The 25000-nt window shown below is 46.1% G+C and overlaps 1 protein-coding gene across 3 annotated transcripts in view; it reads left to right on the top strand.

Moving 5' to 3' along the window:
- The window catches only part of plcl1 (phospholipase C like 1), a 55673-nt gene that overhangs the window by 20853 nt on the left and 9820 nt on the right, over positions 1-25000 (top strand). The window contains exons 1-3 of one of the 3 annotated variants that reach the window (XM_031585414.2): positions 11150-11540; positions 14737-15339; positions 21329-23032. In XM_031585414.2, the coding sequence (XP_031441274.1) occupies positions 14794-15339; positions 21329-23032 (2250 nt within the window). In that variant the 5' untranslated portion in view covers positions 11150-11540; positions 14737-14793. Of the gene's footprint in view, positions 1-11149; positions 11541-12190; positions 12629-14736; positions 15340-21328; positions 23033-25000 lie in introns of those variants that run through there. The other 2 variants (XM_031585402.2, XM_012826576.3) reach the window with 2 other exon arrangements.

The following is a 25000-nucleotide window of genomic DNA, read 5'->3' as shown; positions in this document are numbered from 1 at the left end:
AAAAAAAAAAAAAAAAAAGATCTCATACTTGACCCTGAATTAGTCCTCCATCAAACCACTCCTAACCAAACCTAAACAGCCAGCCAGACTTAACCCACACCCTCTCACCAACACCCTCACACTCATTTACAGGTTGTCTGACAGTGGACTTATTCATGGCCATCCTGATGATATATAGTTTGTGTTTTTACAGCAGCCACATATCTCCACCGCCATAAACGCTCTCCATGTACTGTCAGACGAAGTTTTTTATGCTTCCTGCCTGTGATGGGCGAAGAGCTTGATGGCGGTCAGGTTTCATGGAGAGAGACAGTGTCTGTTGTGCTGTGTGCCATGTGCCGGGCTCTGCTCTAGAGGACACAGGCAGAGGCACATTTTTGAGCCTGGAGAGCAGAACAGAGCAGAGGTGACATATTAAGCCCAGTGTGGTGGAAATGGGGCCGGAACAGATGGAGTAGAGTTGACAGGGAGGAGAGGAAGCTGCAGCTTAAACCTGTGTGTTTGGAGAGGGGGCGGGGCCAGGAGCAGTCAAAGGTGCACAAACCGATGACACTAGAGTTCACACTTCTTTTGCAGATTCTATAAACCGATGTATTATACCTCCCTCATAGACACACACACACACACACACACACACACACACACACACACACACACACACACACACACACACATACACACACACACACACAGTCACACGCATCAGTTTATTGTCTGCCAGAAAAAGCTTTTCAGCTACTGGAAAATGCACTCAACACCTCTATAAGTGCCACTCTCTCTTTTACTTGCAGACATACACACACACACTAATACACACTCTGGCACACACACACACACACACACACACACACACACACACACACACACACACACACACACACACACACATAGTAAGCATCTCTATGGTGACCGTTTCATTGTGTCTCCTGTGCTAATGGCAGGTGAGGGCTGTTAGAAGGGGGTCCCCTCTCCGCTCTGTTTGTCCTCCTGATGACACTCTTTAATGGGGAGTTGAAGAGGGGGGGTCACCATCCACTCTTCATTACTGCTATTGAATATGTGCACAGTCCTATCTTACATTATACATTACAGGTGTGTGTGTATAGTGTGTGTGTGTCTCTTCCATTTTAGATAGCAGATTTTTATGTCTGCATGTACATTGACTTTTTGTGATTGTGTGAGCTCTGGAAGTGCATCTGAATTGTGTAAAGCAGGTGCAGAGTTTTAGTAGATATTCTGTAGAGCTTATGTGTTTAGAGCTGTGGCGTGTTTATGTGCTCTGGAGGACTTGATGTCGCTGGATGTGCCCTGTTGCTGGGTTGCTGGGTGAGCCCTCTGGCTTGCCATACTGACAGAGGAACACAGTGTGGGAACTCTAAACAGACTCCCGGAGCTCTGTTCCCACGGCACTCTCTTGGGCCTCTCTCACGTCACAGACACACAAGCCTTCGAGCACACGCACACAAACACGAACACACACATACATACACACACACACACACAAAATTCATATATTCAGCAACAATGCTCAGATTGTGAGAAGCCCAGTGAAGGGTTTCCCTTTATATTATGCTTTATTAAGTCAGTGGGGTGTGTGTGTGTGTGTATATGTGTGACTGAGTGAGTGAGTGTGACTGTGCAAGTGTGTGAGTGGGGGAATGGACGAACTTCTGTATTGAAGAGTTCATATGAGTATATTGGGGTTAAGTGTGTGCAAGCATATGGGAGTCAGAGGTTTCCTATCCTTGTTTATTTGTGTTTAAATGTGCTTGTGTGTGTGTGTGTGTGTGTGAGAGAGAGAGAGAGAGAGAGAGAGAGAGAGAGAAGGAGAGGGACAAATGATCTGTGTATGTCTTAAAGTGGTTTGTGTTGACAAGCCTGACAGAACAGTTTGGAGTTTTAGGAGTTTGGAGTCTGTGTTGTTTGTGGCACTGAGTGTGTTTGCAGGGGAAGCTCATCTTTCACCGTGGCGACGAGGCGAGGGTGTGAAGGCGGTGTGTTTCTCTGTCTGTTTGTGTGTGTGTGTGTGTGTGATGAGTCTCTCATATGTTACATAAGCAGATTACATTATGTAATGGCTTTTTTAAAGGAGAGGAAACAAACAGAACTATTACTTGTTTTGTGTTCTTTCTTTCTGTAATCTACCATACCACCTTGAAGTGAATATTTGTTCTCTTTGTGCATATTTGTGAGTGAGTGAGTGTGTGTGTGTGTGTGTGTGTGTGTGTGTGTGTGTGTGTGTGTGTGTGTGTGTGTGTGTGTGTGTGTGTGTGTGTGTGCGTGTGTGTGTGTGTGTGATTAAGGTATGTTAGTGTATGCACGTGTGTGTCAAATTCGAGAAGTGGTTTGGGATTCTACATCCGAGTGCTACTTTTCGGACACCCAGGCCTAGAGGTATTTCACACACACACACACACACACACACACACACACACACACACACACACACACACACACACACACACACACTCACACTCATCACCCCTCGCTGCACTGTCAACCCACACATGTTCCTGTGGATAAGAGAGCTATATCCACCCCGCTCTCTCCTCCAAAGATAGCCTTCTCCACCCTCTCACATGCTCTCCCCATAGATAGCCCTACCATGGATGTTCCACTGCCCTGCCTCCAGTAATGCACAACATTTTCCATCTAAAGTGCTCTGCTATGAGCCAATCACTGCCCAGGCGAAGTGTAATCACGAGGAGCTCATTGGCAGTTGTTGGAACAGCTGTAGCTAGTTAAGCTGAATTAGCTGTTACGACATCTAGTTTTGTATCCATGGGTTACCGCATTAGTCACATAGCATTACGCAGCTAGCTGAGCCACGCACAGTGGCGCAGTTCCTCATCATATTCTCCATGTGTTTTTTTTTGGGGGGCTAAAGCTTAATCACTGCTAATCAGTGGGTAGTTGTTCTAATCCGCGGCGCTGGCCGTACGGGAGACGGAGTGAGCTCAGCCGGGTGTGAGGAGGACAGATGATGTCGTCCCTGAACTCCCCAGCATCCCTGTGCCCGGCCCTCTGCCACTGTCCTCAATTCTCATTTACATGTCTGCCAAAGCGCCGATATTATCACATCAATCTTAATCCCTCTTTCTGTCTCCCTCCGTCTCTCTCTCTCTCTCTCTCTTTCTCTCTCTCTCTCTGCCTATGTGCTCTACTGGTGTCATGTCCTCCACCTGTCTTGCTGGTCGTGTTTATCATGTAATCACCGGCCTGCTCTACCTCTCTCTTGCACCCCCTCCTCTCTTTTCCCTCCTTGTCGTTCCTCTTTTCCCTCTCCCCTGCCCATCTGATAAATCCTTCATCAGCTTTGAGTTGTTGAGCGGACGTGGTGTAGACAAGCACAGTCCTGCACTGAACTTGAACTCGCAACCTCGGACATGAGAGGCAGGCGTGCTAGCAAGAAGGCTTAAACCCTTGGCTGCTAGCGTGTTTCACAAGCACGTCTCGGGATGTCAGGGATTGAGGTTTGCTGTACTGTTACACTGTTCTGATACACTAGCATACTGGTTACCCCCTCCTCGACCTTAGCTGTACTACCATAAGCATCAAGTTCATTTGATTAGTTGGATACAAATGTGTGTGCCTGTTTGCATACTTGTCACTAATGAAGCTATCAATTCTGATCCTTAAGCTAATGAGCTGTTCCACATCCAGCTCGCTTTTTAGTCATTGATTGATTGTGTGCATGTGTGTGTGTATGCGTGCAAGTGTGTGTGTGTGTTTGTATTTGTCTGTGTGTGCCCTGCATTTGTGTTTGTGACTTTACTTAAACCCCATCCATTAGTCTCAGGTTAATTAGATTAGTTTAATGAAAATGTGTGTCTGTTTGCATACATGTTGCAAATGAAGGCATTGATTCTGATTCCTAAGCTAATTAGCTGCCCAATCATGTATTATGTGTGTTCTTGTATATGCATGTGTGTATCCTTTCCACATGTGTTTGTGTGTGTACACATGTCTACACAGGTGTGCATGTCTACCCCACTCCACCCCCCCACCCCCCCAACCAGCCCCCTTGTTCATCTCTCCTTCCTAGAAATACCCTTCCCTCTTAGACAACAAGCTTTCTCCTGCCATCAGTCCGTTCACATCCAGCTGTCAGTGCCCACCTCCACCACACTACACCACTACACCTCCAATAACACCACCCACACCCCACCCCACCCCTCCCCTTCCCACCCCACCTCACCTCACCCTGCACAGAGGTCCACACCTGCCCCCCTCTCCTGTCATCTGCCCTGCTCACCCCTCACCCTTCACCTGCCCCCCTCTCCCCTCATCTGCCCCTGACTCATCTGCCCCTGGCCCTCTAACCCTGGTGTCACCTCTGCCCCAGAGGACCACCACTGCTGCTGCCTGCTCCCACTCTACCCCCAACCTTGACCTGAGGACTGTTGCAACAACACATCATCAGTAGGGTAAAACTAACCTGTCTCACAACGGTCTAAACCTGTCTCTTGTTTCTTACCCTCTCTCCTCCTCTCTCCCACTATATCTTAGTGTCTCTCTCTCTTCCCCTCTCTCTCATTCTCTCTTCCTCTCTCTCTCTCTCTCTCTCTCTCTCTCTCTCTCTCACTCTCTGTTCTTTCTCCCTTATGTTTTGTTTACCCCCCCTCACTGAGTGACCCCTTCCTCTCCCCATCATCTGTTGATCTTGTGGGACCGGCTTTGATTAGTCCTTTAATCTCCACAGGAAAACAGTTGAGGTTGTTTATATGAAAGCTCAGTTGATTGGGTATTTTCAAGACCAACCATATTTTTAGTTCTATGAAGCACAACTTTAGCTTTGAAAGCCTAATGTGCAATGCCTGTTTGCAAGTGCCAAAGTGGAGTAGTTCCAAGTGCCGTGTTTTCCCCTGAACCTTATCTGTGCATCGATATGGAGAGGCTGGACCCCTCACCTCGGGACCCTCCAGCACTTACTGAAATCATAAACTCATAAAATCAGTAAACTATTTTAGACGTATAAGAGTATAAAAGAGAAGAGTGTAGAATAAATGTTTTTGGTTCAAAAGAGCGCATAGGGCCACTGCTGCTGAAAACAGTTGATCTTGACTTGTCCTCGATTCAGCGCCACATCTGTCTCTTCGCATCACATAATCGGACACTGTGACAGAGGATTCTATGCTCTACCAGTCTGTGACCCATCGTTGTCGCGGGCGACATTGGCTTACTGTCCGTGTGGCGCATCCTCAAATCCGACTGCATTAGAGGGATATGGGATGGCATTCTTAGTCTGAGTGGATTCATAAGCTGCGAAGTCTTGCGGGGCTGTCGCCAAATTGCCCTTGGAAGGCCATAATGGGAGGAATTGGGACGAATTGGAAAAGGGCCACGGACGGCCAATAGAAGCTACTTGCCATGGGAACCACTCGGGTGCGCTGGGACCTGTGGGAAATGGGAGTCTTTTTAAAACACTTTTGTCGATTGCAGAATGCAAGGTGCCCTTTGCCGGCGTATACAAGCTCGTTCTCCTGAGCATTCCATTATGAAAAGAGTATCATACAGCAAAGCCAGTGGTGAAGGCATAGTCTGTGAAAGAATGAAGAGCCAGATTAGGAGGGAAGAATTGAACTCCAAAAGGTTTTAAGATAGAGGAAAAAAGGGGGTGATGGTCATAGAGTGGGAGTTTGCGACAGCAGACGAGAGATGGCTTATTAGGGGAGGACTGGGAAGGACTACTGAAGAGGGGGGAACTACATGAAGAGGGCAGGGGTAGAACATGAAAGGTCCTGAAAGCAAGTGGTAGAGAGAAGACAAATAACTGACAAGGCAGGGATTGAAAGTGAAAGGTTGTAACTTTTGGCTTTTGTTGGGGTTTTTATGGGGTTCACTTAAATGTTCAGATGGTGGAGGTGGGGTGGACTATGAACTCATGGCTCCACAGCAGAGAGGCTTTCCTGACTCCAGGGCTGATCTGTGTGTGTGTGTGTGTGTGTGTGTGTGTGTGTGTGTGTGTGTGTGTGTGTGTGTGTGTGTGTGTGTGTGTGTGTGTGTGTGTGTGTGTGTGTGTGTGTATGTGTGTGTGCTCTCTGCCAAGCAGTTACCACAACCATAGGAGATGAAAAACAAGCCCTTGCAAACAGGAAATGGGTGCAACCGTCTCGCATTTTCACAATTTTAGGCTTTGTTTAAAGTGTGTGTTCTGTATGTGTGCATATGTGTGTGTGTGTGTGTTTGTGTGTGTGTGTGGGTGTGTGTGGTGTGCGGGTTTAGTGGGAAACAGGAAGAGAAGCATATACCAGATCCAGCTCATATAAAAAAGTTAAAAAAAAGATAAAAGAAAACATAAATAAAAATGCTGTTGACCCAGGTGACATTGCAGCCTCAGAGTCCATATTGGGTCTGATTAGAACATACTCACATAAGGATGCCTTCATCACCCTCTCACCGTGTCCACACACAGCCCTGTCGGACAGGCAGACATGACTGGTCTAAATCTCCTTGTGTGGAAGTGTTAAGCCCCACAGGCCAGACTCACTCCACCCCCTCCTGTTTAGTTGTTGTCCAGTGCAATTAACGCAGGAGTGTGGACAAGCTGAGCAAATTAACCGCCAAGAACAAGTCGCCCAGCTCCCAGGCACCCGACGGATTGTTGCTTAGTCACTGCAACAGCTGGCAGAGCCAATCCTCTCCACTGCTTTCCCAGTATGATCTGCACCTGATCTAGAAAGCTGTGTTTTATTATGGTAGTTTGCTTACTTGGTTATTTGAAGGACCAGTGTTTTTAAAAAAAATGTTTTATTAAACACCTTCGTTTTCGTATATGAAAGGAACACTGCAGTGGGGTTTTTAAATGACCTAAACAACATTTGTAGTTTCCAGTTTAAAGGACAGGACAGGACAGGAGTTCAGGTTGTGGTTCAGGCTCAGGTGTGGTGTGGTGTGGTGTTCATTCTGACATCACTTTTCCATTTGGGCGCCAGAGCTAAATCTGTGCAGTTGCTCACCAGGTGTTGCTATGCAGCTGTGATCCAGTTCACTTGCCAATCACACATGGCTGTCGCATACACCCAGGACCATTAAATGTCATCACTATGGTGCTGGGTGGGAATTGCATAACCGTTCCTCTTCCACCGCTGCTGATGAGCTTACCTTCTCTTTTCTTTCATCGTTCATCGACACCACTGTGCGCTAAATTATACAAAATCTCATTCACTTTTACTTCATGACGAAAAACAAACATGAATGATTTACAACCAAGTTGACATAATGGCATGACTCTGTACGCTATAAACAGACAGTATCCAGAGAGAACGGTCTTCCGTCAGTGACGTTCTCTCTCCTCTTCCCTTTCCACGCGCTGCACATGAATAACCCAGAGCTGGAACTAACCCAGGGCTTATGGAGCTGGGCCTCCCCTTGGAAGACATGTCTTGTCTGGCTGACTCCATGACCCCCTTTTTACTTGCCTGGCACGGCACCGATGCACTCTGGGAAGCGGAGAGGCCAGATCCGTTTGAATGAGGGGTGGTTTAGATAAGCGTAGCAGTGCTCTCAGGGAGGGAAGGAGGGAGGGCCGTTATGTAACTGCGGGCCCATGGTTTCTGTGAGCGAGCGAGCGACCGAGTGAACGAGCTGCTCCATGCTCTGGATGGCTCCATGGTTCCGGATGGAGCTTCCCTGGGGAGGAGCAGGGATACGTCCTCACGTTAACCCCCACTGCCCAACAACACCCCCCCCCCCACCCTCACACACACATGCCCGCACACACATCCTACCCCAGATGCCTGCACAAACAGGGGGGTGAGAGTGGACACAACAATGCTCGGGGCTTGTGTCGTCCACCATCTATGAGCTTGAGATGAAAGCAAAAGGATGTATTGGGGAGAGTCACAGAGAGAGAATGTTAGCTTTGGACAGAAAGGGGAGTTATTGTTAACAAGTAAAAGTGGATTTGCAACAATAACGCAATGAAGGCACGATAAACGACAGGGTTTCCCTACATTCACATTCACATTTCATTTTATTATATTATCTATGGTTTCCTGTTTGTTACTTTCGGGCAATTTTGGCTGTTGTTTATGTTTGCGTGTGCTGGAAAATATAATTAAATACAGAAAAAGGGAGAGCCTTTAAAAAAAGATGTCCCACAGATGAATATTGGGAGGTACTCTTTCAATTATGTCCTTATAAATTGCATCATTGTTGTTGTTTTTTTTCTCGCATATTAACATTTTTATTTTATGAGGTTATTATTTTATGAGGTTCTTCACAGTAAAAAAGTAAAAAAGGCCTGTTGAAGAGAGTGGCAAATTGAAATGGAAGTTTAGCCCGATAGTGTTGTTGGGATCAGTGTGGTATTAAAGACACACCATGAGAACTACTACTAGCTTTCAGCCTAGATTTTGTGAGCTCTAAAGAGATTGAGCTCTAAAATAGTTCAATTTCTGTGTGTATCGTAGTATGACACAAAGCAGGGTTTATGGGTCCTCACAGCCTTGAAAGGACAGAGGACAGACCCACTGCCTCGCTCTGCTCCGAGGATCAGACGGCTCTCTTCTCTTGGGAGAAAAGGAGGACTTTTTAGGAAGTAAATAAAGCCTGGAAAGAGCTCTTGGCATTGGCTAAAGCAATCAGTCATTCAGCCACTGAAGCAAACTGCACATCAGACCAGTTCTCTGTCTCTCGCTCTTTCTCTCTCTCTTCCTCTTTTTCCCCCTCTCTCTTCTCTCTCTTTTCCTCTCTTTCCCCTTCTCTCTTCTCTCTCTCTCTTCTCTCTCTATCTTCCTCTCTTTCCCCCTCCCTCTTCTCTCTCTCTCTCTCTCTTCCTCTCTTTCCCCCTCTCTCTTTTCCTCTCTTTCTCTTTCCCCCTCTCTCTTCCTCTTTTCCCCCCTTTCTCTTCTCTCTCTTTTTCTCTCTCTCGTTTGCTCGACAAGGCCAGACTGGATGGGTGCCCGAGGCTGTAGGCGATAGCTGACAGGAGTGTAGGATCTGTGTGTGTTCCACATTCAGTGTGGGCAGCTCCCATCTCCCTGGATTGTGTAGGCAGTACCTGCAGCAGCACCTGGGTTAACCAGGGTTACAGTGAGGCTTGCAGTCACCTGAAGTCACCCTTTTTTCCCCTGAGTGCAATAATGGCTTCATAGCCACAGCAGTCAATACACAGCAGTAGTAGTGGTCAATACTTCCACATGGGCTGTGTGAGGGAGGACAACAGAGCAGGTGAACACTTTTGCTCAATGCTCAGGAATTGTGGAAAATCTCCTGGGTGGAAATTTAAGCTAAATGGATTCACTGCCGCTTCGGCTTATTTTGACCTTTAGAACCTTTAGGATTAAGGGTTTTTTGTTGACAGAACGGGCTGGTCACGCAGCAAAGGTCAGGTTTGATGCATAATTTGCCTGGCAGTTGACAAGTCTTTTTGATATCGATTCAAGTACTGGATGGCGCTCGCAACGGTGTCTCTTTAAATTCTCCTCAGACGCACACCTGAAAGGCCACAGCGCTAACCAGCCTGCAGGCAGTGTGGGAGCTGTTGAGGGAAACTATTAACAGTTGTAAGTGGCCTCAGCTGGTGCTCCTGGTCTCTGCTGTGTGGCTGATTGACAGTGTGCCTATCACTGTTTGGGATCATTGCCGTCTGAGGTGAAAAATTGGTTTTAAAGCTCTTTCTGTCTCAGTAGCTACATGAGGCAATTTAGTACTAAGAGACCAGGCGTTAGGCCTACTTTTACCTGTACCTGTACCTTTAGTAACGTGTTCTCAATGTGTTTTGGAGCCTATTGTGTCCATTTTGTATGCCATTGACATCAATGGAAATCTTTTGTCGCTCACAGTGTTTTTATTACATTTTCCCGTGCACACTCAAATAAAATGGTCTGAAACATTCTTTCACAAACTCTGGATCCAGCAGGTAGTCCCTGTAGCACTACCAACAGGTCATACTCACTCTTGCATTTACATTTATAACATTTGAACCCATTGGCCTGGAGTTATGATTGTTTTTACCCAATTAGTTCTGGGGGTTTTACAGAGCTTTAGTATTTCTGTGTAATTTTCACTTATTTCGGAACACATAATTAAAAGGCTTCTGGAACGTTTCACAATAGAAAGTAACTAAGGAAACAATTGTTACTAGGTATAGTGAACTGTCAAATTGCTGCTGGCAGTAATGGGATTATCGGAATAAAATGTTCATTGAAAGAGAATCGTACTTAAAGGGTCCAGAGGGACGCATTGTAAAATGTGAGCCTATATAGTGAGCCTATATAGTGAGCCTATATAGTGAGCCTATATAGTGAGCCTATATAGTGAGCCTATATAGCCTCATATCAAAAGGCATACATTTTACTTAAAGGTGATGAACTCCCCAGGATTTTGAGGAAATTGTAAATACTTTCATGTGTGCCAAATGACCAAAGGACCTGTGAAAAAATGCAACTCATTTTTATGAAACGTGCTGTCTTCAGCCACAGTCTCAAAATAAAATCCAAGTTGCAATTTCCCCCATATCCCACAGCTGGCCACAAGAGGCACTATCTTTGGTGCTTAGCCCCTCGATTGCTGCTCCCAGCTGTATTATCTAATTCTTTTCAGGCTTCCTCCCTCTAATATCTGCGTTCCTGCAATCAGCGCCTGTGCAGCTCTCTCCTCATTACGCCCACTCACCCGCCCGCCTGCCCGCCCGCCCGCACAGCTCGCAAGATTGAACCAAGAGCTCCTCGCGTGTCTCTGCCACGCTACATTGCTCCGCAGATCAACCTCTGTGGAAAAAAGCCGCGGTTCTATCTGTCAGTATTCTACATTAGCCCCAGCTGACGGCATTTGTAATTAGATTGGCACTACTATCATCAGCGGATGTTAAACTCATTGTCAGCTAATCCGGGCACATTACATCTGCCTGAGAGAGGGAGCCAATGGTTGTGCTGTCCAGTGTGGATTACCCGGCCACGGGCCATGGGACGCTCAGGGCGTGGGCGAGCGAGCTGTGGGGATAATCTAGTGCATATCCAACGCTGGCATCATTAGCTGGATCAGAGCGGTGTTCCGGTTTTGCAGGGAGGGGACAGGATTAGTGGCAGAACCAGGTGTTGTGTGCAGGGATGGGGCGGTGGTGGGGGGAAGGGGGGGGGGGGGGGTTTGAGGGATGTTGGGTACAGTGAGGGGGGGGGGGTTGGTAGTCATGGTGGGGGTGAGGGGGACTGTGGGAAGAGGGGATTGAACACAGTTAGGTACAGATAAGTGGGTTAATGAATCATGAGATGGATGGAAACATCAATGAACCTCGGTGGAGAGCAAGGGCAGCGGGGTCATGGACAGTGCATTATTTACACATGCCTCGATGCTCCACTGGAGCCAACCGCCTCCGGTCCGATGGATGCAGCATATGGTGACTCCCATGACGTTTGGAGCTGACACTTCCCACAGCACATTTGGAACCACAGTAGGCCTTCATTTGTGGAATCGTTTCTATTGTGTGTTGATCTATTGTCTGATCACTGACCCCAGGAGGGAGGGCAGATATTGTGCAGTATGGTCTCATGGAGGACCTCAGTGAGGAAACATATGGAGTTTGACCCTCAAAACAGGTTGGTCTTTATAGCCATATGCTCGAGGACTTTTTGCTCCTCTCTCTCTCTCTCTCTCTCTCTCTCTCTCTTTCAGTCTCTTTGGCTTTCTGATCTCCCTTGCCCCCTCCCTTGTCATTTCTTCATCTGTTCTCCTTCATGAGATCAGGGGATCATTTACATACCTATCCTGTCTGATCTCCTCCCTATTCCCTCAAGTACCAGTTGTGTTTCACTCTTGATATTGTGGCTCATGATGGAGATGGCACTGGACAGCTAGCCTAATGAAATGGTTAAGTAGCCCATCCTCCCCTGTCTCCAGGTGGCTTTTTCTTTTTGTTCCAATGCTGCCTTTCAGCTCCCAGTTACAGTCTCCGTGGCTCTCTTTCTCCACTTGAGACATATGCTTCTGTTTTCTCTTCTTCTCGCTTTCGCCCCCTTTTCTTCTGCTCATTTGCTCTTTTCATTTGCTTGTAGAGTTCAATTTTATGGTCCATGACTCATCATCTTAAAAAAAAGAATATGAAAAGAGAGAGAAAGAGAGAGAGAAACAGAGTGAGAGAGGGAGACAGGAGGGGAGAAACAAATAGAAAGCTTTTGGGGGATTAAAATTGATAGACGCTCTCTTAGGCCAAACCACTGCATTAAAAGCTTTGTGCCTCCGTTGTCATGGTTTCCTGGAGAACCGCACGCGGCAATGTTATGGAGACGAGATGTCCGACCTGCTTTCCCCTGTATCCATGTCCCCACGTCGCCCCTGGGCCTCTAATGCCACGCCACACAGGTCCCTCCCCGCTGACAGCGCCAGCGCTTCGCCCGGGTCATGTCTTGCTCCACTCCAATCCGCTACCCTTCTCTCCTGGCAGCTTAGGCCAAAAAGCAATCAGATTTGGTTTATCTCTGCGTCAGTTTCCCAACCCCATGCACACTCTGCACTTTTGTGTGGATGTGGACACACACTGTGGCACGCCGTGCTGCTCCAGAACAACCAGAGGATGTCTAGGAGCGGTGTTGCCGGGCTGAGGTGTGGTGGGAGAGGAACCTTCAGACAGGAGGCTCTGACGGGATCGCCCCCGCGCCTGGGCATGGGCTTTCACACCCTGCACGTGGTGAGTCTCCACCAGCGCAGCTGCACCTATTCACGCGGCGACTGAGCCTCGCTCTGCCTCCCTCACTGACCTGGGCGAAGGGGGTGAGAGAGTTTTTTGTCGCTGCAAGCACTTTGGAGTGTTTGCGTCAGGTGACACTGTGCCAGTGGTGCTAATTTTGGCTCGGCCAGGTTCCCTCAGAGTTTACGAGAAGGATCCGGAAGCTCGTATTCCACTGCCGCGAGGGTGTGTATTATTGATCAAGATGGGATTTGGGGCATGTCGAGTTACGCCACCTCTATATTTAATCATTTGCTCAGTCGCGCACACCCACAGGGAGTTTTTTGAGGTCATGTTTTTGTGTATGTGCTTTGCATGCATGCAGACAACAACACTATTGCAGTGCGTGCAAATCTCTGTTGGGTCTGAAACTCTTCAGTTTGCAGGCTCATGCCCTGCTCTGTAGGAAGCTCCGCTCTGTAATCTGGACATTCTGAGATTTAGCCGCCCCACTCTTTGCTGTGTGGTCCGTGATGACATCATGTGTTTGTTTCCACTGGCTTTAGCTTTTTTTGGGGGGGATTTGTTGTGTTGTTTTTTTTTGCTGTTTTTGTTGTTTTCGGACGTAAGTGCAGAAACAGGATGATGTGCAAAGCCAGCGATAAGAACTCGGAACACTCCTGTCACATAAACTGGAGCTCAGGAGACAAGGGCAAGGTGACTGGCCTGGATTTTGTCTGTGTTTAGTGTTTAGTCTGATTTTGGATGCATGGCACGCAGGTCATGCCACGCTGTGGCCCTGATAATAATGCCGAAAATGCTCTAAAGCCCAGATGGAAATACAGGCCTGGGCGTATGAGTCATTCATTCAGGCTGTTTAGTCCTGATAATGCAGCTACCGCACAGCAGGACAATTCCCATTGTCATTATGTTATTAGGATGGGGATATTACCGAAAAAAGGCTAGAAAGAAAAGGACAGCCCAATTTTTTAACTAAATATTTAAACGGAAAACCAGTGAAATGATTGACTTATCGACTAAAATGATATACTCCATTACTTTGAATCTTCAAACAAATTCAATAAACCCATCACTCTTCACCCTAACATTGTTTAAAAAATGAATAAACGTGTTCAATGTGTTTAAGAATGAATCTGTTTTAACAAAATGACAAAGAAGAGATGTGAAAATGTAGAGTCGAAACATGGTTGTGAAGGAGGTCTGTACGGCTCCAAGGCTTCTCCCTGTCTCTCTGAGACAATTCTGCAGTTTTCAATTCTCAAAAACATTCATTTTCATTTCAAGGTGAGCCTGTTGTTTAAAGCCTGTGACTGGGTGGCCTCTGGCAGCCACATTTTAGCAGAGGCATTTACTGGCTAAAGAGCATATAGATCATAGCAGCAGGATCAGATAGGCAGAAGGAGAGGGAGGAGAGGGAGGCGGACGCCCTTGTCAGCTCCAGTGGGTCTGACATTTGCCACCTCACAGCCCAGACCTGTCAGTGACTCTGGCTGGAAATGGAGAGAGAGCTAGACAGGTTTGCTCCTCTCAGGAGAGACAGGGATGGAGGGAGGGATGGAGGGAGGCGGTGTGCCGGAGGTTCAATTACCAGAGAGGAAATCAAAAGCGCAGAATTGATTTTTAGACAAGGCGTTTTTGGGGAAGGAGTAAAAAAAGAAGTGTGAAACAAACCAGTCCATGGTGACCTGAAATATTCCACTGTGGAGAAGCATGAGTCCTTATAGGGGTTAAGACCTCTTCAAATGCAAAATTAATTGTAATCAGATTTCATATTAGATGAGACATAAATATTTTGCTTTGAAAACGATTACTGTTTCTGTCTTTGTGTATTTGGAGGACTGTGATTATATATCAGCTATTTTTTGTCATATTCAGCTTCAGGTCCTGATCCCTTGTCCAAGCCAGTTTGCAACCTATACTGAAAGAGAGTTGATGGTGAAGAGGTGGTACGCTGGTAAAACTACAGAGGAAGAGACGTGTGTGCATGTTTGCGAAAAGATCAGGGAGCTGGTGTAACAGGTGTGATCGATCTCTTACTCCTGCCTCCCACTCAAGTGAATAGGGTGCCTCATATCTCACCTGTCCCTCCCTTGTGCTTCCCTTTGCAGGACCCCTCTTTAGCGAAGTTGGGCGGAGGGAGAAAGAAGACGGTCTCCTTCAGCAGCATGCCGTCAGAGAAGAAGGTGAGCAGTGCGGCGGATTGTCTGGGCTTCATGCAGGGCGGCTGCGAGCTGAAGAAGGTGCGGCCCAACTCGCGCATCTACTGCCGCTTCTACACGCTGGATTCCGACATGTCCTGTCTGCGCTGGGAGCCCTCCAAGAAGGACGGCGATCGAGCCCGCCTGGAGATCGGCGCCATCCGCGAGGTGCGCACCGGCAAGAGCACCGAGACCTTCCTGCACAACGGACCCAGCTCGGACGGCCTGGCCGAGGAGGCCGCCTTCTCCATCATCCACGGGGAGGAGTTCCAGTCGCTGGACCTGGTGGCGCTCTCGGCCGACGTGGCCAACATCTGGGTGACGGGCCTGCGCTACCTGCTCTCCTTGGGAGGCGCCGGCGGCGAGGGGGAGAGCAGCCCCGGCAGCAACATGCGACGCGATTGGCTGGCGTTCGAGTTGAGCAAGGGGGACGAGGACGGCTACGGCATCGTGTCCGAGGACACAGCGGTGGCCACCATCTGCAGACTCTGCCCCAGCATCAAGGAGGCCAAGGTCAGAGGAAAGCACACAGCCAAGCAGCAAAGTAGCCCGTAGGATTAGTGACAGGGTTTGGCATAATAACTCCGATAGAGTAATAGCACCACACTGCAAAAAGTGAAATCTTAGTAAGATGAAATATCTTCAATCAAGGCAATATATGCTTGTTTTTGTCTGACAAGATATTTCTTCTTACCAGGCATTTTTTATGTTAGAGCATTTCACTTGCTTCAAGTGTTTCAGTCCTTAATTATCTTAATAAGGTTTTATTACTTGTTACTGAGATTTTATTACTGGTTCTGAGCACGTTAATGCTTGAAACTAGAATTGCCATAATTATAAGGCATTATAAGTACAAAACTGCTTTGTCAAAGTCAGAATTTCTTATTTCAAGCATCTTGTCCTTCTGATCTCTAAATATATATAAAAAAAAATGTTTTACAGCACAGCACAGCAATTATGTATTCCTGTAGACAAAATACTATACAGTGCAAAGACAGTATTAAACTAAGTGAAACTTTTGCTTTAAGAACAGACTTTATCATCCTTTAGCAGGTTAAAGTGAATGAGGAAAACGTGCTTATATTCAGCAAATGCTAGCACCATCATCTTGAAATGAGGCTATATGCTAGGTCATTTATCTTGAAATCAGTACAACTACTTAAAAACAAGTACATTTGCCTATATACCCAAAAGATTTAAGAATTATTTTCTCAATAAGTAGGAATATGTGCTTAAATTCAGCAAATGCTAGCACTATCATCTTGAAATGAGTCTAAATGCCAGGCTATTTATCTTGAAATCTGTAAAGCAACATTAATAACAAGTATATTTGCCTAAATACAAAGAAATGTAAGAATTATTTTCTCAAAATGTAGAAAAATGTAGTTATATTCAGCAAATGCTAGGACCATCATCTTGAAATGAAGCTATATGCTAGGCAATTTAGCTTGAAATCAGTACAGCTACACTAAAACAAGTACATTTGCCTATATACCCAAAAGATTTAAGAATTATTTTCTCAATATGTAGGAAAATGTGCTTAAATTCAGCAAATCCTAGCACCATCATCTTGAAATAAGGCTATATGCTAGGCAATTTATCTTGAAATCAGTAAAGCTACACTAAAAACAAGTACATTTACCTAAATACAAAAAAATGTAAGAATTATTTTCTCAATATGTAGAAAAAGGTGCTTATATTCAGCAAATGCTAGCACCATCATCTTCAAATGAGTCTACATGATAGGCAATTTATCTTGAAATCAGTACAACTACACTAAAAACAAGCACATATATGCCCGAATACAAAAAACTTTCAGAATTATTTTCTCAATATATAGAAAAAATTGCTTATATTCAGCAAATGTTAGCACCATCATTTTAGAATGAGTCTACATGCTAGGCAATTCATCTTGAAATCAGTAAAGCTACTCTAAAAACAAGTACATTTGCCTCAATAAAAAAAAACGTAAGAATTATTTTCCCGAAATGTAGAAAAATGTGCTTATATTCAGCAAATGATAGTTCCATCATCTTGAAATGAGGCTATAAGCTAGGCAATTTATCTTGCAATCAGTAAAGCTACCCTAAAAACAAGTACATTTGCCTAAATACAAAAAAATGTCAGAATTATTTTCTCGAAATGTAGATAATGTGTTAGGCAATTTATCTTGAAATCAGTAAAGCTACACTAATAACAAGAACATTTACCTAGATACCGTAAGAATTATTTTCTCAATATCTAGGACAATTTGCTTAAATTCAGCAATTTTTTTTTGCTCAGAACCAGTAATAAAATCTCAGTAACAAGTTATAGTACCTTATTAAGATACACCATCTTAGTAAGATGAAATATCTTAAATCAAGGCAATATATACTTGTTTTTTGTCTGACAAGATATTTCTTCCTACACTGCAAAAAATCAGCCTTCAAAAACAAGAAAAAAAAGTAAATAAATGCGGCATATATCACTTAAAATAAGCAAAATTATCTGCCAACAGAACAGGAAGATTTGACTTACCAAGAGTTTGTAAAACAAGTAAAAATATCTAGCCTCAAAGAACCCAAATATATCTTAAAACTAGTGTGGCCAGACTAAAAACAAGTACATTTGTCAAAATATTTAAGAATAATGTTCTCAATATGTTGGAAAGTGTGCTTATATTCAGCAAATGTTAGCACCATCATTTTGAAATAAGGCTATATGTTAGGCAATTTATCCTGAAATCAGTAAAGCTACCCTAAAAACAAGTACATTTGCCTAGATACGATAAGAATTATTTTCTCAATATCTAGGACAATTTGCTTAAATCTAGTTCAGTTTTTTTATTATTATTTTTCAAGCTTTATTTTTTCGGCTTTTTTGCCTTTACTCAGATAGGACAGTAGGTAGAGACAGGAAGCGAGCTGGAGGGAGGGATTGAGAAATGACCGCAAGTCAGACTCGAACCTGGACTCTTACCTGTGTTCCCATCTTACCCATTCATGGTGCAGGGTTGCTGCCGCTTGCGCCACAGCTCCATCCCTAAAACAGTCATCTGTTGAGGATATTGCCATTTGTTTTGGAGAGTTTTGAAGTCAAATGCTCTTACCCGGTAGGAAGAAATATCTTGTCAAAAAAAAAAAAAAGTATATATTGCCTTGATTTAAGATATTTCATCTTACTAAGATGGTGTATCTTAATAAGGTACTATAACCTGTTACTGAGATTTTATTATTGGTTCTGAGCAAGTTAGTGCTTGGAACTAGTTTCATCACCACTGGCAAGTACAAAACTGCTTTGTCAAAGTCAGAATCAAGACAAATGTACTTGAATTTGAGCTTAGATGCCCATTGTTTTAAGAAACAATGTTAAGACTCGAACCACATACACATATGTCTGACCATTAGACCCAATGATTTGATCTCTGATGGCAAATTAATCACATAATGCTGTTTAAGTGTAACACTGCGGTCTCTATTATCTCAATGATCAATTGCACATATGCATTGACTTCAAAACTCTCCAAAACAAATGGCAATATCCTCAACAGATGACTGTTTTAGGGATGGAGCTGTGGCACAAGCGGCAGCAACCCGGCACCATGAATGGGTAAGATGGGGATACAGGTAAGAGTTCAGGTTCGAGTCCGACTTGCGGTCATTTCTCAATCCCTCCCTCCAGCTCGCTTCCTGTCTCTACCTACTGTCCTATCTGAGTAAAGGCAAAAAAGCCGAAAAAATAAAGCTTGAAAAATAATAATTAGAAATAAAAAAAATCACTGAATTTAAGCAAATTGTCCTAGATATTGAGAAAACAATACTTACAGTATCTAGGCAAATGTAATGGTTTTAGTGTAGCTGTACTGACTTCAAGATACATTGCCTAGCATGTAGCCTCATTTCAAGATGATGGTGCTAGCATTTAGTGAATATAAGCACGTTTTCCTACATATTGAGAAAATTATTCTTAAATATTTTGACAAATGTACTTGTTTTTAGTCTGGCCACACTAGTTTTAAGATATATTTGGGTTCTTTGAGGCTGGATATTTTTACTTTTTTTTTACAAAGTCTTGGTAAGTCAAATCTTCCTGTTCTGTTGGCAGATAATTTAGCTTATTTTAAGTGATATATACCCCATTTTTTTAACTTTTTTTTCTTGTTTTTGAAGGCTGATTTTTTGCAGTGCAGTTTTTCAGAGTTAGGATCAATGGCCCTTTGTGGGTTCTGTAAAAGTTCTGCACAGGACAGGTTCTGCACATGTATGTACAAATAACCCTGTGTTGTCAAAAAGTTAATTTAATTAACAATCACAATTAATCACAATTAAAATTCACAAAAAAAAAGTTCATATAAGTGGAACCTCCAGAGGGTCTGTTCTACTACATGGGTACTCTGAAGGAATCTTAAAGATTCTGAACAGTACCCTTTTGAAGTGAACTGAAGTGAACTCAGTTTAGGTTGACCTCAGGAACAGAGCCACCCTTGTTGATATCACGATAAACTGTAGCTGTTCTGTTGTGCCCATTTTTAACAACTCCAGCGGTGGCAAATCAGCAGTAGTGCATGAGCAGCACACACACAGCTCAGCGCTCCCATGGGCACAGAGGGGCAATTTGCCTCAGGGAAGGCTGGAATGTGGGGGCCTCGCTCGTTCGAGCCGCTCTCAGAAAACGATCTTTAGCTGCCGGGAACAATGTAGCACATAACAAGAGCAACACAGTGCATGCCACAAGGTTACAGTGTGAGGTCAGCCGGCTTTCATGTCAAAGTTCTCAAGGCGATGGGGCTCACAGTAGATAAAATAAGGAAGCACCAGGTGGTCCGCAGATCCAAGTGCAGGCAATCAGCCGCATGTTGTGTTTGAAGGCGCGTGAAGACACTCTGCATCGATGCTCAGGCCTGCTTATTACGGAACCCTGGAGAGAAGGGGGTTGGGGGAGGGGAGGGGAGGGGAAGAGGAAGAGATTACACAGATGACAAAAACATCAAAATACATCATATGTATCAAAATAAAATACAAAATACTGGTGTTTGAAAATGTATTCAGTAATTTGTAACTTGTAAATACAATTCTATACAAACTCGTATTTGCTTTCCTCAAGCTGCTGGTCACAAGGAACACATGTGAAATACGGTTAAACACGTTGCTGGGCGTCTTAGGCCAGTGTTATACAATGTTATACATGTTGCTGGGCGTTTAAGGCCAGTGTTATACAGTGTTATACATGTTGCTGGGTGTCTAAGGTGTTATACACAAGGGTATTTAGCCAAAGACTGCGATCAGGCTAATTGTTTTTTCCCATGGTTTAAACCTCGGATTAAATGTGTCTTAATTGAGAATAAAACGATTTAAAATAATGTATTATTAGCTCTTAAACTATTTGGTTACAAATGACATCTTATTTTTTTCTGTGTAACACAATACAAACGACAAAATACTCAAAAGTGATTAAATACGTATTTTAAAATACATTTAACTGAAATACTGCCCATCTCTGGGAAGAGGAGAAGCAAGAGAGAGAGAGGAACAGAAGAAAAGAAAGAGACGAGAAGGAAATAATGGAAGGAGAGATTACGACGGAAGGGAAAATGAGAACGACATGAAAAAGTAGAGAGGAGGAAGGCGATCAAGTGCCTGACTGCAGCCATAAGCACATCAGCTGCTGTGACCGTGTGTGGTGTGCATATGTTTGAGAGAGAGGACAGCTGGGCCCCGTTCAGGCTAGTCTTAGGTCTGGTGTCTTACGTGACTCTGAGTTCATGGCATCTGTTCAGCATGGGACAGTAAACAAAGGGCCATAATGGAGTCAGCATCTTCCACTGAAGGAGATAGTAACTTATTTTAGTTTTAGAGAGTTGATTATTAATAGTTAATAATAGTTTAATCCTGTATGCTTTGATACTGTGTACTCTGTGCTCTATGCAGAATAATTCCATACTGACAGTATCTAGGCAGAAAAGGTTGTAAATGAAATAGACAAAAGGGACCAGCGCTTTGTATTACATAGTCCTTGTTACACTGTATTCAATTTCTGTAGAGATTTTATTATTACCTGGGGTGTAAGAGGTTATGGATTTAAAATCCCGGGCGAGCCCCCAAATTAGCCCCTTGATACCCTCTATTTCTCCTCAAACTGTTTCATGTATTTATATATTTATTTATAAAGTAGTAGACAAGTTGTCCTGTCAGCAATCAGCTACTAGAAGGTAAATCCGACTGTATCAGCTGTGTAATGCTTTGCTTCATGGGAAATCTCATTTCTGGAGGGCCGGGGCGTCTGTGGCTAATCAGCTTACTAATGAAGAGTCTGAGAAGCAGTCGAGGAGCCTCTCAAGCCAATCAGCAGCTTTGATTAGTCACTGTAGTGCTTAGATGGAATAAAAAAGCTAAGCAGAGACCAGCCATTATCTAAGTGTATGTCCTCTGTGTCTCTCTATTTTTCTTGCTTTACAAACCAATAAACAAACACACACACACACACAAAAAAACCACACACACACACACATACCCTTCCACAGGTGCGTCAGCGGTTCAAGGAGATCCAGCGAAGTAAGGAGAAGCTGACCTCCCACGTGACCCTCGAGGAGTTCCAGGAGGCTTACTGCGAGCTCTGTACGCGACCAGACGTCTACTTCCTGCTGGTGCAGCTCTCCAAGGACCAGGAGTGCCTGGACGCCCAGGACCTACGCCTCTTCCTGGAGACGGAGCAGGGCCTGCCCCTGGCCACAGCCGAGGGCTGCCTGGAGCTGATCCGTCGCTTTGAGCCGTCAGCGCAGGGTCGAGAGCGGAGCCTCCTGGGTCTGGATGGGTTCACCCGCTACCTGCAGTCGACTGAGTGCCAGCTGTTCGACCCCGAGCACCAGCAGGTGTGCCAGGACATGACCCTGCCGCTGTCCCACTACTACATCAGTGCCTCGTACCGCTCCTACCTGCTAGACGACCAGGTGCATGGCCGAGCGGACCTGGGGGGGCTGACGCGGGCCCTGCAAGCCGGCTGCCGCTGCCTGGAGCTGGGGGTGACCGACGGGCCCGAGGGAGAGCCCGTGCTCGGGGTGGACCACGGCTCGGAGTCCCGGCACCACCACCACCACCACCACCATCACCACCATCACCACCACCCGCCCATCACCCTTCGCAGCGCCCTGGAGGTGGTCAACAAGTACGCCTTCCTCACCTCCCAGTTCCCGCTGCTGCTTTACCTGTGCCAGCGCTGCTCCCCGGCCCAGCAGCGCACGCTGGCCCAGCACCTCCGCAAGGTCTTCGGCCTGCGCCTCTACACGCCCGAGGCCCTGCCCATCAGCCTGACCCCGGGCAGCCGCGCCACCACCCTGCCCTCCCCTGAGCAGCTGAAAGGCCGCGTGCTGCTGGTGGGCAAGAAGCTGCCGCCCGAGGAGGAAGGCTCGGAGGGAGAGGTGTCGGAGGAGGACGAGGAGATCGGCGGCGGGGGCCCCCTGGCCGGACGGAGGATGACCATCCCCGGCGAGGAGGAGCTGGGGGTCGTCCTGGTGGTGCCGCCCCCTCCCCAGCCGCGACGGCTGCGCCTGCGCCGCGAGCTTTCCAACCTGGTCTCCGTGGCGCGCACCGGCAGTCGCAGCTTCTACGGCCACCGCAACAGCTTCCAGCTGAACCACACGCACTCACCTCCCAGCAGCGCCCCCACTACGCCCAACACCCCCAACCCTCTGGAGCCGCCCTGCTGGACCCTGTGCTCCCTGGGGGAGGGCGAGGCGGGCCGGCTGGCCACGGAGAGCCCCGAGGACCTGGTGAGCTTCACCAAGCACTCGCTGACACGGGTGCGGCCCAGCTCGGTGCGGCTGGACTCCAGCAACCCCAACCCGCAGGGCTACTGGAAGTGCGGCGTCCAGCTGATGGCGCTGAACCAGCAGACGTCCGGCGCCATGCTGGACCTGCACCGTGGGCGCTTCAGCCAGAACGGGGGCTGCGGTTTCGTGCTGCGGCCGGCCATCATGCGCGACGAGGTGTCCTACTTTAGCGTCCACACGCAGGGCTGTGTGCCTGGGGTGCCCCCGCAGACACTCCGGGTGAAGGTCATCAGCGCCCAGAGCCTGCCCAAGCCCCAGGGCTCGGGCGCCAAAGGGGAGGTCATTGACCCGTACGTAGTGCTGGAGTTGCACGGCGTCCCGGCAGACTGCGCCGAGCAGAGGACCCGGACCGCGCCACAGAACCAGGACCCGCTGTTCGACGAAACCTTTGAGTTTCAGGTGAGAAAAAGTGTTCTGAAGTTCCTTTCGTCATTTAGGAAATGTATTTTTTCTTTATCAATCTTCATTTCAGTAGTGTAATTTGATGAAAATGCTTGTACTTGAATATTCTAATTGTAGAAGGTTTACTTGTTTACCACAAATCAAATATCTGATCAGTCAACATGCTGGAGACAAACATGCATCAGGCAACTGAAAGCCTTTTAGAGGACTGAGTTCGCAATGCATCATGGGTAATGCACTCAGACAGAAGCAGAGCGCTTTGGGGGCTACTGGGCTACATGATGTACAGAGCATCAGACACACAAACACACACACACACACACTCACACACACATATGCATGCACTCTCATTCACTCTCTCTTTCTCAAATACACACACATACATAGATTCTATAGGCACAGGCACACTCAAGAAAGAAGGCACATTCAGACACACACAGTATCATACATGTTGAGGTCATGAAGTGGTTTCTGTTGTGTTGTGCCCTTTTTCACAGTACCGTGCCTACGGTTTTGTGTGAATAGATCTTAATAGACACCTACTTATTTTTTTCAGTGTATCCAAATCCAGTGTTTCTTTTACAAAATGTCACCGCTGTGTCGGTTGGTTTTCTCAGGCCAGCAGATCAACTTGGGCATTTAGCCTTCGGTTCAGTTAGCACAAACTGACTAACCAGCATCGCTTCACCACTCTCCTCTCCTCCTCGACTCCCTTGACCTTTCGACAAGTCAGCCCCAATTAAGCACACTGTGCTAAGCGTGCGCGCGTAATTATGGGTTTCGGATGAAGCAGCCCTGCTCCCAGCGGAGGTCTTTTTTTTTTTTTTACCTGCGCGACCTGCCGGAAATAAAAGCAGCACTGGATCCTGGACCACCGGCCAAGCGTGGCTGTGGAGCGGAGCCCCATCTGTCTCTCAGCTCATTAAGCTGAACTCCAGCCCTCCAGAGCAGGGGCCTCTGCTGGCCCCTCCTTTAAACAGGTGAAGAGCTGGTCAGAGAGAGAGAGAAAGAGAGGGATGGAGAGAGGCAGGGAGAGAGAGAGAGAAAAAGAGTAAGAGAGAGGGAGAAAAAAAGAGAAAGACAGAGGGAGGGAGAGGGAGTGAAAGAGAGAGTGTGTGTGTGTGTGTGAGAGAGAGAGAGAGAGAGAGAGAGAGTGGGAGAGAAAGAGAAAGAGAGAGAGAGAGAAAGGGGGAGAGAGAGAGGCTAGGAGTTATTCCACATAGAGATGCTAAATCTTTTCACCTAGCATCAAAAGTAACACTAACCTCAACCACGAAAGTTCTGCCATTTGCCTCCGTCTTCGTTGATACATTGGATTCGAGACTGGAGTAGTTCTGTGCCTTGGCTTTCTTAATTTATCTTTTATTGTTCACTTTTAGGAATTAAGATGACAGGCATAGCCCAGCATGATCTATAAAGCATTAAATTCGCCAGATGTCTGCCTAACTTGAAATCCTTGATGAAAGTGCAAGACAAAATATTGCTGGAACAAAGTGGTCTTGTATGTCCTTAGATGCGGATGTATGCAATTGTTAGTGGAGTGAGGGTACAGAAAAGCATTTTGTACTCCAAATGAAAAATATCAGGAAAGAAATGGATAGGTTGAGATGATGACTCTCAGCCTGTCGAATTTTTTCTACACCATTGGAGAGATGATACAAAAACACCTAGTGTGGCTAAACCTCTTTGTAGAACACATATTATTAGAAAAGAAAAGAAAAACGTTGGCAACCTTGAGAGACAAGCTCAAACTCTCCCAAGTCCACTGGAACCCCTCCCTGCCACCCCAGGGACAGATACCTCTAAATAGTTATCACTTAAACACAAACATGTGCCTTGATGCACACCCAAATGAGCATACCATTCCAGCACCCTTCCCACCACGCTAATGTTTTTAGGTTCCACTGTATGGAGGCTCTCAGAGAGAAAACAACTATCACAGATGGTTTTTTGTTTAGTACTATT

The sequence above is a fragment of the Clupea harengus genome, chromosome 2, assembly GCF_900700415.2.
Source record: "Clupea harengus chromosome 2, Ch_v2.0.2, whole genome shotgun sequence".
Classification (NCBI taxonomy): domain Eukaryota; kingdom Metazoa; phylum Chordata; class Actinopteri; order Clupeiformes; family Clupeidae; genus Clupea; species Clupea harengus.
Note: the sequence above shows the minus strand (reverse complement) of the source record. Positions and strands in the feature narration are given on the sequence as shown.